We start from the raw sequence: 18126 nt of genomic DNA on the forward strand, positions 1-18126 counted from the left end.
TGGTTCGAGTCTTGCTGCCGACATTTTTTTTTTAATCTTTTTTCAGTTTTAATCCTAAAATTTATGAAATCTGCCATTAAACAATTATTTTTTAAATAGAAAATGCATGTTTTTTATTTGTGGGTATTGAAAAAAATCGAACATAAAAATAATACAGTGTTATATTTACTTTATTATTGCTCATTCTTTATTAATAAAAAAAATTACGTGTTAGTATGACACGACCCAGAATGATACTCATCGTAAAAGCATGGGAAACAATAATTGGCTGTAATAAAACCAAGCGCGACGTCTGTTTTTGGGATTTACCTGGGTTGACCTCGCGCCTCACCTAGGTAAGAGTCTACCCCGTCCCTTCAACGGTTACTACCATCCTCATGCTGGTACCCCTTGCTTAATTGCTTTGTGCAAACACGAAAGAAGATTTATCCAGGCAGACTCGGTTTATCCAGGTAAAGGAAAACCGGAAAACCCAACACTGCCGAGAGAGGTATAAATAGAAAATAATATTCTATTTGAAAAATAAAAATAATTATTCAATCTCTGCGATACCAGAGAAATTTTTATGAATGTTAATGAAGTGTGCTTTCCAATAGAACTCTTGAAAACGGCGTGCTCCTGTACAAACGCTCCGTTTATAGTGTGTGCTAGATGCCGAAAAAATTATTGTTTCCCATGCTTTTACGATGAGTATCATTCTGGGTCGTGTCATACTAACACGTAATTTTTTTTATTAATAAAGAATGAGCAATAATAAAGTAAATATGGGATCCGGACATTTCGTCGAAGGACATTTCGTCGAAAATCGAATTCGGACATTTCGTCGAAGTCATTTCGTCGAATGGACATTTCGTCGAAAGGACAGTTGGTCGAATGGACATTTGGTACAATGGACATTTCGTCGAAAGGACAGTTCGTCGAATGGACATTTCGTCGAAGTGACATTTCGTCGAAGGGACATTTCGTCGATGGGACATTTCGTCGAAGGGACATTTCTTGACCCAAGTTTTGGTTTTGGTTTTAGTTTTAGTTTTGGTTTTGGTTTTGGTTTTGGTTTTGGTTTTGGTTTTGGTTTTGGTTTTGGTTTTGGTTTTGGTTTTGGTTTTGGTTTTGGTTTTGGTTTTGGTTTTGGTTTTGGTTTTGATTTTGATTTTGGTTTTGGTTTTGGTTTGGTTTGGTTGTCAGGCTGGCCCTTTCCACCCCCCCCTGTTTTCTCTCTGACACCACACACACACACCCAGTGCTTAACACGCACCCAGTATTTTTAAAAAGAAGGTTTCCGTTAAGAAATTAACATTTGCACCAATTTTCACTATCATATTTGTAATCAGCACGTGAAAATACGTAAGAATCTAGAGTATAATTTAGAAACAGTGGGTGCGTGTTAAGCACTGGGTGGGTGTGTGTGGTGTCAGAGAGAAAACACGGGGGGGGGGGGGTGGAAAGGGCCAGCCTGACACCACACACACCCACCCAGTGCTTAACACGCACCCAGTGTTTTTAAAAAGAAGGTTTCGGTAATTATTTACAAAAGCACCACCCTCTCCGATTTTGATAAAATTTATATATGATATAGATATGGACATTTTGAACAACTTTTTCCTTTTCCAATATAGGGGGGTTTGGGCAACCAAAACCAAAACCAAAACCAAAAACAAAACAAAAAATTAAAACAAAAACTTGGGTCAAGAAAGTGGACGAAATGTATTTTCGACGAAATGTCTCTTCGACGAAATGTCCAATCGACGAAATGTCTCATCGACGAAATGTCACTTCGACGAATTATCCATTCGACGAACTGTCAATTCGACCAAATGTCCATTCGACCAACTGTCCTTTCGTCGAAATGTCCATTCGACCAAATGTCCATTCGACGAAATGTCTTCGACGAAATGTCTTTCGACGAAATGTCTTTCGACGAAGTGCCCTAGATCCAGTAAATATAACACTGTATTATTTTTATGTTCGATTTTTTTCAATACCCACAAATAAAAAACATGCATTTTCTATTTAAAAAATAATTGTTTAATGGCAGATTTCATTAGGATTAAAACTGAAAAAAGATTAAAAAAAAAATGTCGGCAGCAAGACTCGAACCAGCGACCTACTGATTACCAGTCTTTCTCGCAGCGCCCTCGGCCACTGCGCTTCATGTTCATAGCTTAACGCGAACTCCTTATGAACGCGTAAACCGAATTTTCAAATGCCATTTTCTCGGGAAATCTTGAGAAGCGCGCGCTACTGCTTTGCTAAATTAAACTTGGATATGTCATCTTCAAATACTGCAAGTTTCACGAAAATCCGGATTCCGACTACCCTGGGCTCCCCTTGTCAGCACTGCTCAGCACTCTCAGCATATTTTTAGTAAAAACCCTTAGTATAAAAAGGTAACGCACGACGAGTGGTGTTTGATGTATTTATTTATGTAATAATGTATCGAAGGTTGTGACAAGTATTTAAATACGCGCATATATGAGGAGAATAAGAAAGAAGTAAATAAGATTGAAATAATAAAATAAAATTGTAGCATATTAATGGAAATGAATAAGGAAAAATGTGTATTTAGAAGTGAATTTTAATACATCATTTCAGAACGTAGAAAACGCGATTTACCTAAAAGTTTCTTTAAGGTTAACGCTGGTTCAAGTTGACGAATAAACAAAGTATTTACTTTTCAAAAGCATATGCGAGTATATATTTATATGTAAGTAAATAGAAGTGAATGTCCGAATCAGGGGGTCCAAGCTGGCGTGTTAAAAATGTGACCAGTATTTCAGCGCTCTCTGTGATCTGGGACGGAACTAATGACAGTATATATAGATATAAAGCGGTAGACGGTTGGAAAAAAAACTGTTTACCCGACCAGGATTCGAACCTCGGTCTACCGCTTGGTAGTCCAACTTTTTAGCTGATTGGCCCACCGACGATCTTATAAAACCGTCGAAAATTTTGGTATATGTATCGCAAAGAATGACTCTCGTAGCTTTTGGCGCGATAGGCACACGCACGCAAAAACTGCAGCGACACCAACGCCGCCTGACATTCGGGATACGCAACTTACTGGTTAAACTATTCCCATTACATGGCTTGGACCCCCTGGTCCGAATTCGAAAATCAAAAATGCCAACAGTTATAGCATTGGATGTGTCACTGTCAATGAGACGTCCAATATTAGGGAATGTATCTTGTGAGAATAATCAAAATGAACAGTTGACAAGACATCATCTAGCTATACACGGAATAACCGCTTTATTACACTATTTACAAGTGAATTCGAAGCTGGAATTTGTATCGTTAGTAAGTGCACGCATCACACATCATATATATATACTACAATTACACCATTGTTATTTTGAATTTGTTGCATCGAGTGTGTGTGTGGTGTCTGATTTTTAGGTTGTGTTTTCGTCTTTGTACGAAGTTATTTGTCCGTTTACTCGCGACTACGATAGTATACGCGCGAAACTACAAAATATAGAAGAATGCGACAAGACTTGCATCGAGACCGCTCTCCACGGCGTTAACAATGTTATCATGGCGGAATGGGGCAATACCACAGCCTGTCAAGTTGTTCTAATCACGGATGGTAATCCCGGAGTCGGTCCAATGTCTTTGGGCGATTCTCTGAACTCTTTAAATATAACGAGAGATGTAAATCCATTTCCGTTACCCTTTCCGTATCCAGGAAAATTGAGTATTGTATGCATCGGACCACAACAAGATGCTGGTCTACACACGGGTCTACCGCTGTATCAAAGGCTAGTCGAATTAGCTGGTGGCGATAGCGTAGTACTTGTCCCAGAATCGCCACTCTCGAAGCAATCGGTTACAACATGTTTCCAGAAGCTAGCAGAAACCAATTATATTTCTTTCCAAGGATATTTAAAATGTGGCAATTTAGGTTCTTGCATTCTTCTATCGCCTGCACCTATGCCTTATACAAAAAAAACAGATTTTGAATTAGTATCCGGTTTGATGATATCCAAGACCATAGAAATCTGTGGATTTATATCTGTAGCCGATGTTGGTAGTCCCAGCGCGATATCCAGGCATTTAGTTTTGCCGTTAGCCACGGAAAAAAGTCCAAGTATGCAAGGCATATCCCTGGAAGAAGATTCGGATACAGAAGAGATAAACGGAGACGAAGGAAAAATACCATCATTTTGCGTGCTATTACACGGAGCGTTAAAGGTGGAAAATATGGTAGCGCTCTGTTTGTTAAGCAACGAGTGGTACGGCTTCATATATTCTTGGGCTGACACAAAAAAGAAATCAAATTTAATGTTGACGGTATTAGAACCAGGTATAGATGTTGTACCGTGGTTAGGATGCTTCAATAATTTAGGACCAGTCGATCCAGCCAAAGGCAACGCTGCTAGTTCGTTTCCCGTTAGGCCAAACGAGAAACGAAGTTACACACAGAACGCACCTTCTTGGATACGTCAAGTCGGATTGCAATCCGACATTCAGAAAATTTTGAGGCATGCAAGAAAATTACCGGAGAAGACGCAAAACTTTTATAAGGTAACTACATAGTGTGTGTGGCAAGAACCCGAAAATGTTGGGTACATACTGAATCCGACATTTTTCGATTCTGACACACCTTGAAAGGTAGTTTTTTCGAATCAGCGAAATATGAAGAGAAACAGATGAAATTTGTTGAACAATGTTTGCGCGAAAACTATGGTTTTCAATGCTTGTATTCTGTTATAGGAAGTGAATAGATTGCGTAGAGCTGCTGCATCTATGGGATTCGTGGAACTTTTGGAAGGACTGGCATGCATTTTGGAAAGAGAATGCACGCTATTGCCTCCAAATTTAAATCCTGATTGTACAATCCAGATGGGGCATGTTGCTTCTATGATTAGAAAACCCGAGTTCCTCGAACTTAGATATAACATACCGCCTGAACGTACAAGGTTCCAACACGGAGGATCGTAGAGAAGACGATAATCGCATTTTTTTTTATAGTTATTACGTTTTTATTAAAAAGAGAATTTCATATACTGTTTTTACTATATACCGGTTTTCTTATTTCCTAGTAGTATCAGAATTCAGATCTTTGATGCTGTTAATCATGGAACACAAAATACGGTGCAAACCTTTCGCAGTTCGAATGCTGGAGTACTTGGATAGTTCAGGCACATGAACAAAGAGCGCTCTCTGAGGTTTCATTTGCAGAGATTTATGAAATATATATTCGCACAGGAAATGGCCTGCATTGTATGAAATACAAGCGCTACATTCTGTTTCCTTGGAAGTTTTGTTAATTACTTTGCAAACTTGGTCAACGTCAACATTAGTTTCTAAAATCTGAGGTGCGACTGCACTTTCATCTGGACATTTACTACATATATCTGGTCTAACATAACCATTACTACGAGCACGACATTCTATCGTTAAACATTCTGCTATACTAGATACACCTACGTTTAGAATCACCTGAAAAAGAAAATCATTTGTGTCAAATGGTATGTATAAAAGTTTGTTTCTTTTTAAAAATAAAAGATAATTACCGTTGGCTGGTATTCTTCCAAAAACTTGGGTAGACAAGTAGCCACTTCATCATAGGAAACTGGAATCTCTTTGATAATTAATTTCACATCTTTCAATTCTTCTGAATCCTCGGATAATTTGCTTAATTCTTTTACTGCTTCCCAACTCGCGTTAATAGCGTGATCATTAAATGGACCAAATCCAGTTACTAAAATCGTGTGTTTAAAGTCAGAACTCATTATTTTAAACAGAAGAGAATATTTTGCATTTCGTAAGGTAGATCCACTACATATACAGCTATCAACTGCTTTCAACCAGTGATGCCAGAATCATGGGTCGTGGGTTTTTTCCAGGGGGTGCAAGCTGCCGTGTTAAAGAAGTGGCCAGTATTTCAGCGCCACCTCAGTAGTAGGGCCGAACTGGGCCGAACTAATGGCAGTATATATAGATATAAAGCGGTAGACGGTTGTAAAAAAAACTGTTTACCCTAACAGGATTCGAACCTCGGTCTACCGCTTGGTAGTCCAACTCTTTAGCTGATTGGCCCACCGACGATCTTATAAAAGCATTGAAAATTTTGGTATATGTATCGCAAAAACTGCAGCGACACCAACGCCACCTCAGTACTAGGGTCGAACTACATATACTGGACCAACTATTTCCTTGGCTGTGGTTGGCTTCCGCTTGGTGACGTCGCGTCGTTCATGATCAGTGCGCATGCGCTGGCATGCCATCAACGCCACCTCAGTACCAGGGCCTGCTAGGGCCGAACTACATATACTGGACCACCTATTTCCATTGCAGCTTACACCCCAGGGTTTTTTCCCCTCCGCTCGTTCAGCCGACTCGACCCCCCACTCTGACGCACTGTCGTCGCCACGTTGCTTCTACTGCGCACGCGCTACACACGAACGTATATCTCTATCAGAGTATCTCGGCAGAGTGGCGACGACGGTGCGTCAGAGTGGGGGGTCGAGTCGGCTGAGCGAGCGGAGGGGAAAAAACCCACGACGCGTGATTCTGGCATCACTGCTTTCAACTTCAACCAACTTCAACTGCTTTCAACGTTTCAATCATGAAGTAAGAGCATCGACGAGATCATAGACATATAGAGATAGACTGCGCCGTCTTATGGGCGAGTTGAAGCCCACAATGGCGGCGCGCGGTACAAAGAGTGAGAGAGAGAGCATTAGCCGGGGTCCATAGCGCTCTCTTTCTATATGATGTGTCGACACATCAATTAGAAAGAGAGCGCTATGGACCCCGGCTAATGCTCTCTCTCTCTCTCGCACGCCGCCATTGTGGGCTTCAGCGCTTCGTTCAGGCCGCGCAGTCTATCTCTATATGTCTATGGACGAGATATAAGAATATATATATATATCGTCGGTGCTATCACCGACGAGATATAGGAATAGACCTGACACCCAATGCATTTTGGTGTCCGTCGGTATCGGTGCGCTAACGCCCCATTTCCGTCGGTATCGGTGTGCTAACGCCCCGATACCATTCAGTGTCAACACCCAATGTTACCGATAGAACACAATTTTTGAGCATTTATTAACACGAATAAAAAAATTTATACTCCATTCGCATTAAGTGTATTTAATATGATTCTTAAATTGAAAAATTTTATTTTTTACGCCTTCCTAATGTGTTCGTTTTTACAGTTTTCTTGAAAGTATTCATATGATCACATATGTCGATGATATTGCACTCTTCATGGCGGCTGATCGATTCGTCACAATCAAACGGGATCTGGAAGAAGCGATCAACAATGTCATTGCACCATGGTTGGAAGATCAGGGCCTAGAGTTATCACCGAAAAGACAGAATATATATTCTTGAATAGAAAGGTGATTCCATTCGGTTGGGTTAGTCGAAACGCGTGTGAGACGATGCATGCATTCTTTCGGTTGGGTTAGTCCGAACGCGTGTGTGAGAGGATGCGTTCCACTTTTATCGGATGGGTTAGACCGAACGCGTGTGTGAGAGGATGCGTTCCACTTTTTTCGGTTGGGTTAGTCCGAACGCGTGTGTGAGAGGATGCATTCCGCAGGTTAGTCGAGCAAAAACACGTGCGAGAGGATGCATTCCGCAGGTTAGTCGAGCAAAAACACGTGCGAGAGGATGCATCCCGCAGGCTAGTCGAGCAAAAACACGTGCGAGAGGATGCATCCCGCAGGCTAGTCGAGTAAAAACACGTGCGAGAGGATGCATCCCGCAGGCTAGTCGAGTAGAAACACGTGCGAGAGGATGCATCCCGCAGGCTAGTCGAGTAAAAACACGTGCGAGAGGATGCATCCCGCAGGCTACTCGAGTAAAAACACGTGCGAGAGGATGCATCCCGCAGGCTAGTCGAGTAAAAACACGTGCGAGAGGATGCATCCCGCAGGCTAGTCGAGTAAAAACACGTGCGAGAGGATGCATCCCGCAGGCTAGTCGAGTAGAAACACGTGCGAGAGGATGCATCCCGCAGGCTAGTCGAGTAGAAACACGTGCGAGAGGATGCATCCCGCAGGCTAGTCGAGTAGAAACACGTGCGAGAGGATGCATCCCGCAAGCTAGTCGAGTAAAAACACGTGCGAGAGGATGCATCCCGCAGGCTAGTCGAGTAAAAACACGTGCGAGAGGATGCATCCCGCATGCTAGTCGAGTAAAAAGACGTGCGAGAGGATGCATCCCGCAGGCTAGTCGAGTAAAAACACGTGCGAGAGGATGCATCCCGCAAGCTAGTCGAGTAGAAACACGTGCGAGAGGATGCATCCCGCAGGCTAGTCGAGTAGAAACACGTGCGAGAGGATGCATCCCGCAGGCTAGTCGAGTAAAAACACGTGCGAGAGGATGCATCCCGCAGGCTAGTCGAGTAAAAACACGTGCGAGAGGATGCATCCCGCAGGCTAGTCGAGTAGAAACACGTGCGAGAGGATGCATCCCGCAGGCTAGTCGAGTAGAAACACGTGCGAGAGGATGCATCCCGCAGGCTAGTCGAGTAGAAACACGTGCGAGAGGATGCATCCCGCATGCTAGTCGAGTAAAAACACGTGCGAGAGGATGCATCCCGCAGGCTAGTCGAGTAGAAACACGTGCGAGAGGATGCATCCCGCAGGCTAGTCGAGTAGAAACACGTGCGAGAGGATGCATCCCGCAGGCTAGTCGAGTAGAAACACGTGCGGGAGGATGCATCACTCAGGCTAGTCGAGTAAAAACACGTGCGAGAGGATGCATCCCGCAGGCTAGTCGAGTAAAAACACGTGCGAGGGGATGCATCCCGCAGGCTAGTCGAGTAGAAACACGTGCGAGGGGATGCATCCCGCAGGCTAGTCGAGTAAAAACACGTGCGAGAGGATGCATCCCGCAGGCTAGTCGAGTAGAAACACGTGCGAGAGGATGCATCCCGCAAGCTAGTCGAGTAAAAACACGTGCGAGAGGATGCATCCCGCAGGCTAGTCGAGTAAAAACACGTGCGAGAGGATGCATCCCGCATGCTAGTCGAGTAAAAAGACGTGCGAGAGGATGCATCCCGCAGGCTAGTCGAGTAAAAACACGTGCGAGAGGATGCATCCCGCAAGCTAGTCGAGTAGAAACACGTGCGAGAGGATGCATCCCGCAGGCTAGTCGAGTAGAAACACGTGCGAGAGGATGCATCCCGCAGGCTAGTCGAGTAAAAACACGTGCGAGAGGATGCATCCCGCAGGCTAGTCGAGTAAAAACACGTGCGAGTGGATGCATCCCGCAGGCTAGTCGAGTAGAAACACGTGCGAGAGGATGCATCCCGCAGGCTAGTCGAGTAGAAACACGTGCGAGAGGATGCATCCCGCAGGCTAGTCGAGTAGAAACACGTGCGAGAGGATGCATCCCGCAGGCTAGTCGAGTAAAAACACGTGCGAGAGGATGCATCCCGCATGCTAGTCGAGTAAAAACACGTGCGAGAGGATGCATCCCGCATGCTAGTCGAGTAAAAACACGTGCGAGAGGATGCATCCCGCAGGCTAGTCGAGTAGAAACACGTGCGAGAGGATGCATCCCGCAGGCTAGTCGGGTAGAAACACGTGCGAGAGGATGCATCCCGCAGGCTAGTCGAGTAGAAACACGTGCGGGAGGATGCATCACTCAGGCTAGTCGAGTAAAAACACGTGCGAGAGGATGCATCCCGCAGGCTAGTCGAGTAAAAACACGTGCGAGGGGATGCATCCCGCAGGCTAGTCGAGTAGAAACACGTGCGAGAGGATGCATCCCGCAGGCTAGTCGAGTAAAAACACGTGCGAGAGGATGCATCCCACAGGCTAGTCGAGTAAAAACACGTGCGAGAGGATGCATCCCGCAGGCTAGTCGAGTAAAAACACGTGCGAGAGGATGCATCCCGCAGGCTAGTCGAGTAAAAACACGTGCGAGAGGATGCATCCCGCAGGCTAGTCGAGTAAAAACACGTGCGAGAGGATGCATCCCGCAGGCTAGTCGAGTAAAAACACGTGCGAGAGGATGCATCCCGCAGGCTAGTCGAGTAGAAACACGTGCGAGAGGATGCATCCCGCAGGCTAGTCGAGTAGAAACACGTGCGAGAGGATGCATCCCGCAGGCTAGTCGAGTAGAAACACGTGCGAGAGGATGCATCCCGCAAGCTAGTCGAGTAAAAACACGTGCGAGAGGATACATCCCGCAGGCTAGTCGAGTAAAAACACGTGCGAGAGGATGCATCCCGCATGCTAGTCGAGTAAAAACACGTGCGAGAGGATGCATCCCGCAGGCTAGTCGAGTAAAAACACGTGCGAGAGGATGCATCCCGCATGCTAGTCGAGTAAAAACACGTGCGAGAGGATGCATCCCGCAGGCTAGTCGAGTAAAAACACGTGCGAGAGGATGCATCCCGCAGGCTAGTCGAGTAGAAACACGTGCGAGAGGATGCATCCCGCAGGCTAGTCGAGTAGAAACACGTGCGAGAGGATGCATCCCGCAGGCTAGTCGAGTAGAAACACGTGCGAGAGGATGCAACCCGCAGGCTAGTCGAGTAGAAACACGTGCGAGAGGATGCATCACGCAGGCTAGTCGAGTAGAAACACGTGCGAGAGGATGCTCCCCGCAGGCTAGTCGAGTAAAAACACGTGCGAGAGGATGCTCACCGCAGGCTAGTCGAGTAGAAACACGTGCGAGAGGATGCATCACGCAGGCTAGTCGAGTAGAAACACGTGCGAGAGGATGCATCCCGCAGGCTAGTCGAGTAGAAACACGTGCAGGAGGATGCATCACTCAGGCTAGTCGAGTAAAAACACGTGCGAGAGGATGCATCCCGCATGCTAGTCGAGTAAAAACACGTGCGAGAGGATGCATCCCGCAAGCTAGTCGAGTAGAAACACGTGCGAAAGGATGCATCCCGCAGGCTAGTCGAGTAGAAACACGTGCGAGAGGATGCATCCCGCAGGCTAGTCGAGTAGAAACACGTGCGAGAGGATGCATCCCGCAGGCTAGTCGAGTAGAAACACGTGCGAGAGGATGCATCCCGCAGGCTAGTCGAGTAGAAACACGTGCGAGAGGATGCATCCCGCAGGCTAGTCGAGTAGAAACACGTGCGAGAGGATGCATCCCGCAGGCTAGTCGAGTAGAAACACGTGCAGGAGGATGCATCACTCAGGCTAGTCGAGTAAAAACACGTGCGAGAGGATGCATCCCGCATGCTAGTCGAGTAAAAACACGTGCGAGAGGATGCATCCCGCAGGCTAGTCGAGTAAAAACACGTGCGAGAGGATGCATCCCGCAGGCTAGTCGAGTAGAAACACGTGCGAGAGGATGCATCCCGCAGGCTAGTCGAGTAGAAACACGTGCGAGAGGATGCATCCCGCAGGCTAGTCGAGTAGAAACACGTGCGAGAGGATGCATCCCGCAGGCTAGTCGAGTAGAAACACGTGCGGGAGGATGCATCACTCAGGCTAGTCGAGTAAAAACACGTGCGAGAGGATGCATCCCGCAGGCTAGTCGAGTAAAAACACGTGCGAGGGGATGCATCCCGCAGGCTAGTCGAGTAGAAACACGTGCGAGAGGATGCATCCCGCAGGCTAGTCGAGTAAAAACACGTGCGAGAGGATGCATCCCACAGGCTAGTCGAGTAAAAACACGTGCGAGAGGATGCATCCCGCAGGCTAGTCGAGTAAAAACACGTGCGAGAGGATGCATCCCGCAGGCTAGTCGAGTAGAAACACGTGCGAGAGGATGCATCCCGCAGGCTAGTCGAGTAGAAACACGTGCGAGAGGATGCATCCCGCAGGCTAGTCGAGTAGAAACACGTGCGAGAGGATGCATCCCGCAGGCTAGTCGAGTAGAAACACGTGCGGGAGGATGCATCACTCAGGCTAGTCGAGTAAAAACACGTGCGAGAGGATGCATCCCGCAGGCTAGTCGAGTAAAAACACGTGCGAGAGGATGCATCCCGCATGCCAGTCGAGTAAAAACACGTGCGAGAGGATGCATCCCGCAGGCTAGTCGAGTAGAAACACGTGCGAGAGGATGCATCCCGCATGCTAGTCGAGTAAAAACACGTGCGAGAGGATGCATCCCGCAGGCTAGTCGAGTAAAAACACGTGCGAGAGGATGCATCCCGCAGGCTAGTCGAGTAGAAACACGTGCGAGAGGATGCATCCCGCAGGCTAGTCGAGTAGAAACACGTGCGAGAGGATGCATCCCGCAGGCTAGTCGAGTAGAAACACGTGCGAGAGGATGCATCCCGCAGGCTAGTCGAGTAAAAACACGTGCGAGAGGATGCATCCCGCAGGCTAGTCGAGTAAAAACACGTGCGAGAGGATGCATCCCGCAGGCTAGTCGAGTAAAAACACGTGCGAGAGGATGCATCCCGCAGGCTAGTCGAGTAAAAACACGTGCGAGAGGATGCATCCCGCAGGCTAGTCGAGTAAAAACACGTGCGAGAGGATGCATCCCGCAGGCTAGTCGAGTAAAAACACGTGCGAGAGGATGCATCCCGCAGGCTAGTCGAGTAAAAACACGTGCGAGAGGATGCATCCCGCAGGCTAGTCGAGTAAAAACACGTGCGAGAGGATGCATCCCGCAGGCTAGTCGAGTAGAAACACGTGCGAGAGGATGCATCCCGCAGGCTAGTCGAGTAGAAACACGTGCGAGAGGATGCATCACTCAGGCTAGTCGAGTAAAAACACGTGCGAGAGGATGCATCCCGCATGCTAGTCGAGTAAAAACACGTGCGAGAGGATGCATCCCGCAAGCTAGTCGAGTAGAAACACGTGCGAAAGGATGCATCCCGCAGGCTAGTCGAGTAGAAACACGTGCGAGAGGATGCATCCCGCAGGCTAGTCGAGTAGAAACACGTGCGAGAGGATGCATCCCGCAGGCTAGTCGAGTAGAAACACGTGCGAGAGGATGCATCCCGCAGGCTAGTCGAGTAGAAACACGTGCGAGAGGATGCATCCCGCAGGCTAGTCGAGTAGAAACACGTGCGAGAGGATGCATCCCGCAGGCTAGTCGAGTAGAAACACGTGCAGGAGGATGCATCACTCAGGCTAGTCGAGTAAAAACACGTGCGAGAGGATGCATCCCGCATGCTAGTCGAGTAAAAACACGTGCGAGAGGATGCATCCCGCAGGCTAGTCGAGTAAAAACACGTGCGAGAGGATGCATCCCGCAGGCTAGTCGAGTAGAAACACGTGCGAGAGGATGCATCCCGCAGGCTAGTCGAGTAGAAACACGTGCGAGAGGATGCATCCCGCAGGCTAGTCGAGTAGAAACACGTGCGAGAGGATGCATCCCGCAGGCTAGTCGAGTAAAAACACGTGCGAGAGGATGCATCCCGCATGCTAGTCGAGTAAAAACACGTGCGAGAGGATGCATCCCGCATGCTAGTCGAGTAAAAACACGTGCGAGAGGATGCATCCCGCAGGCTAGTCGAGTAGAAACACGTGCGAGAGGATGCATCCCGCAGGCTAGTCGAGTAGAAACACGTGCGGGAGGATGCATCACTCAGGCTAGTCGAGTAAAAACACGTGCGAGAGGATGCATCCCGCAGGCGAGTCGAGTAAAAACACGTGCGAGGGGATGCATCCCGCAGGCTAGTCGAGTAGAAACACGTGCGAGAGGATGCATCCCGCAGGCTAGTCGAGTAGAAACACGTGCGAGAGGATGCATCCCGCAGGCTAGTCGAGTAAAAACACGTGCGAGAGGATGCATCCCGCATGCTAGTCGAGTAAAAACACGTGCGAGAGGATGCATCCCGCATGCTAGTCGAGTAAAAACACGTGCGAGAGGATGCATCCCGCAGGCTAGTCGAGTAGAAACACGTGCGAGAGGATGCATCCCGCAGGCTAGTCGAGTAGAAACACGTGCGAGAGGATGCATCCCGCAGGCTAGTCGAGTAAAAACACGTGCGAGAGGATGCATCCCGCAGGCTAGTCGAGTAAAAACACGTGCGAGAGGATGCATCCCGCAGGCTAGTCGAGTAAAAACACGTGCGAGAGGATGCATCCCGCAGGCTAGTCGAGTAGAAACACGTGCGAGAGGATGCATCCCGCAGGCTAGTCGAGTAGAAACACGTGCAGGAGGATGCATCACTCAGGCTAGTCGAGTAAAAACACGTGCGAGAGGATGCATCCCGCATGCTAGTCGAGTAAAAACACGTGCGAGAGGATGCATCCCGCAGGCTAGTCGAGTAGAAACACGTGCGAGAGGATGCATCCCGCAGGCTAGTCGAGTAGAAACACGTGCGAGAGGATGCATCCCGCAGGCTAGTCGAGTAGAAACACGTGCGAGAGGATGCATCCCGCAGGCTAGTCGAGTAAAAACACGTGCGAGAGGATGCATCCCGCAGGCTAGTCGAGTAGAAACACGTGCGAGAGGATGCATCCCGCAGGCTAGTCGAGTAGAAACACGTGCGAGAGGATGCATCCCGCAGGCTAGTCGAGTAGAAACACGTGCAGGAGGATGCATCACTCAGGCTAGTCGAGTAAAAACACGTGCGAGAGGATGCATCCCGCATGCTAGTCGAGTAAAAACACGTGCGAGAGGATGCATCCCGCAGGCTAGTCGAGTAAAAACACGTGCGAGAGGATGCATCCCGCAGGCTAGTCGAGTAGAAACACGTGCGAGAGGATGCATCCCGCAGGCTAGTCGAGTAGAAACACGTGCGAGAGGATGCATCCCGCAGGCTAGTCGAGTAGAAACACGTGCGAGAGGATGCATCCCGCAGGCTAGTCGAGTAAAAACACGTGCGAGAGGATGCATCCCGCATGCTAGTCGAGTAAAAACACGTGCGAGAGGATGCATCCCGCATGCTAGTCGAGTAAAAACACGTGCGAGAGGATGCATCCCGCAGGCTAGTCGAGTAGAAACACGTGCGAGAGGATGCATCCCGCAGGCTAGTCGAGTAGAAACACGTGCGGGAGGATGCATCACTCAGGCTAGTCGAGTAAAAACACGTGCGAGAGGATGCATCCCGCAGGCGAGTCGAGTAAAAACACGTGCGAGGGGATGCATCCCGCAGGCTAGTCGAGTAGAAACACGTGCGAGAGGATGCATCCCGCAGGCTAGTCGAGTAGAAACACGTGCGAGAGGATGCATCCCGCAGGCTAGTCGAGTAGAAACACGTGCGAGAGGATGCATCCCGCAGGCTAGTCGAGTAAAAACACGTGCGAGAGGATGCATCCCGCATGCTAGTCGAGTAAAAACACGTGCGAGAGGATGCATCCCGCAGGCTAGTCGAGTAGAAACACGTGCGAGAGGATGCATCCCGCAGGCTAGTCGAGTAGAAACACGTGCGAGAGGATGCATCCCGCAGGCTAGTCGAGTAAAAACACGTGCGAGAGGATGCATCCCGCATGCTAGTCGAGTAAAAACACGTGCGAGAGGATGCATCCCGCATGCTAGTCGAGTAAAAACACGTGCGAGAGGATGCATCCCGCAGGCTAGTCGAGTAGAAACACGTGCGAGAGGATGCATCCCGCAGGCTAGTCGAGTAGAAACACGTGCGGGAGGATGCATCACTCAGGCTAGTCGAGTAAAAACACGTGCGAGAGGATGCATCCCGCAGGCGAGTCGAGTAAAAACACGTGCGAGGGGATGCATCCCGCAGGCTAGTCGAGTAGAAACACGTGCGAGAGGATGCATCCCGCAGGCTAGTCGAGTAGAAACACGTGCGAGAGGATGCATCCCGCAGGCTAGTCGAGTAAAAACACGTGCGAGAGGATGCATCCCGCATGCTAGTCGAGTAAAAACACGTGCGAGAGGATGCATCCCGCATGCTAGTCGAGTAAAAACACGTGCGAGAGGATGCATCCCGCAGGCTAGTCGAGTAGAAACACGTGCGAGAGGATGCATCCCGCAGGCTAGTCGAGTAGAAACACGTGCGAGAGGATGCATCCCGCAGGCTAGTCGAGTAAAAACACGTGCGAGAGGATGCATCCCGCAGGCTAGTCGAGTAAAAACACGTGCGAGAGGATGCATCCCGCAGGCTAGTCGAGTAAAAACACGTGCGAGAGGATGCATCCCGCATGCTAGTCGAGTAAAAACACGTGCGAGAGGATGCATCCCGCATGCTAGTCGAGTAAAAACACGTGCGAGAGGATGCATCCCGCAGGCTAGTCGAGTAGAAACACGTGCGAGAGGATGCATCCCGCAGGCTAGTCGAGTAGAAACACGTGCGGGAGGATGCATCACTCAGGCTAGTCGAGTAAAAACACGTGCGAGAGGATGCATCCCGCAGGCTAGTCGAGTAGAAACACGTGCGAGAGGATGCATCCCGCAGGCTAGTCGAGTAGAAACACGTGCGAGAGGATGCATCCCGCAGGCTAGTCGAGTAGAAACACGTGCGAGAGGATGCATCCCGCAGGCTAGTCGAGTAGAAACACGTGCGAGAGGATGCATCCCGCAGGCTAGTCGAGTAGAAACACGTGCGAGAGGATGCATCCCGCAGGCTAGTCGAGTAGAAACACGTGCAGGAGGATGCATCCCGCAGGCTAGTCGAGTAAAAACACGTGCGAGAGGATGCATCCCGCATGCTAGTCGAGTAAAAACACGTGCGAGAGGATGCATCCCGCAGGCTAGTCGAGTAAAAACACGTGCGAGAGGATGCATCCCGCAGGCTAGTCGAGTAGAAACACGTGCGAGAGGATGCATCCCGCAGGCTAGTCGAGTAGAAACACGTGCGAGAGGATGCATCCCGCAGGCTAGTCGAGTAAAACACGTGCGAGAGGATGCATCCCGCAGGCTAGTCGAGTAAAAACACGTGCGAGAGGATGCATCCCGCATGCTAGTCGAGTAAAAACACGTGCGAGAGGATGCATCCCGCATGCTAGTCGAGTAAAAACACGTGCGAGAGGATGCATCCCGCAGGCTAGTCGAGTAGAAACACGTGCGAGAGGATGCATCCCGCAGGCTAGTCGAGTAGAAACACGTGCGGGAGGATGCATCACTCAGGCTAGTCGAGTAAAAACACGTGCGAGAGGATGCATCCCGCAGGCGAGTCGAGTAAAAACACGTGCGAGGGGATGCATCCCGCAGGCTAGTCGAGTAGAAACACGTGCGAGAGGATGCATCCCGCAGGCTAGTCGAGTAGAAACACGTGCGAGAGGATGCATCCCGCAGGCTAGTCGAGTAGAAACACGTGCGAGAGGATGCATCCCGCAGGCTAGTCGAGTAAAAACACGTGCGAGAGGATGCATCCCGCATGCTAGTCGAGTAAAAACACGTGCGAGAGGATGCATCCCGCAGGCTAGTCGAGTAAAACACGTGCGAGAGGATGCATCCCGCAGGCTAGTCGAGTAGAAAACACGTGCGAGAGGATGCATCCCGCAGGCTAGTCGAGTAAAAACACGTGCGAGAGGATGCATCCCGCAGGCTAGTCGAGTAGAAACACGTGCGAGAGGATGCATCCCGCAGGCTAGTCGAGTAAAAACACGTGCGAGAGGATGCATCCCGCAGGCTAGTCGAGTAAAAACACGTGCGAGAGGATGCATCCCGCATGCTAGTCGAGTAAAAACACGTGCGAGAGGATGCATCCCGCAGGCTAGTCGAGTAGAAACACGTGCGAGAGGATGCATCCCGCAGGCTAGTCGAGTAGAAACACGTGCGGAGGATGCATCACTCAGGCTAGTCGAGTAAAAACACGTGCGAGAGGATGCATCCCGCAGGCTAGTCGAGTAAAAACACGTGCGAGAGGATGCATCCCGCAGGCTAGTCGAGTAGAAACACGTGCGAGAGGATGCATCCCGCAGGCTAGTCGAGTAAAAACACGTGCGAGAGGATGCATCCCGCAGGCTAGTCGAGTAAAAACACGTGCGAGAGGATGCATCCCGCATGCTAGTCGAGTAAAAACACGTGCGAGAGGATGCATCCCGCAGGCTAGTCGAGTAGAAACACGTGCGAGAGGATGCATCCCGCAGGCTAGTCGAGTAAAAACACGTGCGAGAGGATGCATCCCGCAGGCTAGTCGAGTAGAAAACACGTGCGAGAGGATGCATCCCGCAGGCTAGTCGAGTAGAAACACGTGCGAGAGGATGCATCCCGCAGGCTAGTCGAGTAGAAACACGTGCGAGAGGATGCATCCCGCAGGCTAGTCGAGTAGAAACACGTGCGAGAGGATGCATCCCGCAGGCTAGTCGAGTAAAAACACGTGTGAGAGGATGC

General features: G+C 49.2%; 2 protein-coding genes across 3 annotated transcripts; one reads left to right on the forward strand and one right to left on the reverse strand.

The window, feature by feature from the left end:
- Positions 1-2374: 2374 nt before the first annotated feature.
- On the forward strand, positions 2375-4941 carry Ints14 (integrator complex subunit 14). The gene is made up of 3 exons (XM_076423219.1): positions 2375-3297; positions 3397-4524; positions 4714-4941. The coding sequence occupies exons 1-3, from the start codon at positions 2971-2973 to the stop codon at positions 4939-4941; spliced, it is 1683 nt and encodes a 560-aa protein (XP_076279334.1). The 5' UTR covers positions 2375-2970.
- An 8-nt stretch (positions 4942-4949) lies between these two features.
- On the reverse strand, positions 4950-6648 carry LOC143208640 (pyroglutamyl-peptidase 1). Of its 2 annotated transcripts, XM_076423221.1 has the most exons (3): positions 6529-6648; positions 5517-5810; positions 4950-5442 (listed from the first exon to the last, which is right to left on the reverse strand). In XM_076423221.1, exons 2-3 carry the CDS (start codon positions 5733-5735, stop codon positions 5032-5034), a joined length of 630 nt encoding a protein of 209 aa, XP_076279336.1. In that variant the 5' UTR covers positions 5736-5810; positions 6529-6648; the 3' UTR covers positions 4950-5031. The 2 variants fall into 2 exon arrangements, with proteins under 2 accessions (XP_076279336.1, XP_076279335.1); XM_076423220.1 differs by lacking the exon at positions 6529-6648 and having other exon boundaries at positions 5517-6297.
- Positions 6649-18126: the final 11478 nt, after the last annotated feature.

The sequence above is a fragment of the Lasioglossum baleicum genome, chromosome 5 (assembly GCF_051020765.1).
Source record: "Lasioglossum baleicum chromosome 5, iyLasBale1, whole genome shotgun sequence".
Classification (NCBI taxonomy): Eukaryota; Metazoa; Arthropoda; class Insecta; order Hymenoptera; family Halictidae; genus Lasioglossum; species Lasioglossum baleicum.

What these genes read in the sequence shown, in the direction of transcription:
- Ints14 (XM_076423219.1), top strand. Translation starts at nt 2,971, where the DNA reads ATGACTCTCGTAGCTTTTGGCGCGATAGGCACACGCACGCAAAAACTG. An exon ending in AGCTGGAATTTGTATCGTTA is followed by an intron (nt 3,298 to 3,396) that starts GTAAGTGCACGC and finishes TCTGATTTTTAG; the next exon opens with GTTGTGTTTTCGTCTTTGTA. An exon ending in AGACGCAAAACTTTTATAAG is followed by an intron (nt 4,525 to 4,713) that starts GTAACTACATAG and finishes ATTCTGTTATAG; the next exon opens with GAAGTGAATAGATTGCGTAG.
- LOC143208640 (XM_076423221.1), bottom strand. Translation starts at nt 5,735, where the DNA reads ATGAGTTCTGACTTTAAACACACGATTTTAGTAACTGGATTTGGTCCA. An exon ending in TGGAAGAATACCAGCCAACG is followed by an intron (nt 5,443 to 5,516) that starts GTAATTATCTTT and finishes TTTCTTTTTCAG; the next exon opens with GTGATTCTAAACGTAGGTGT.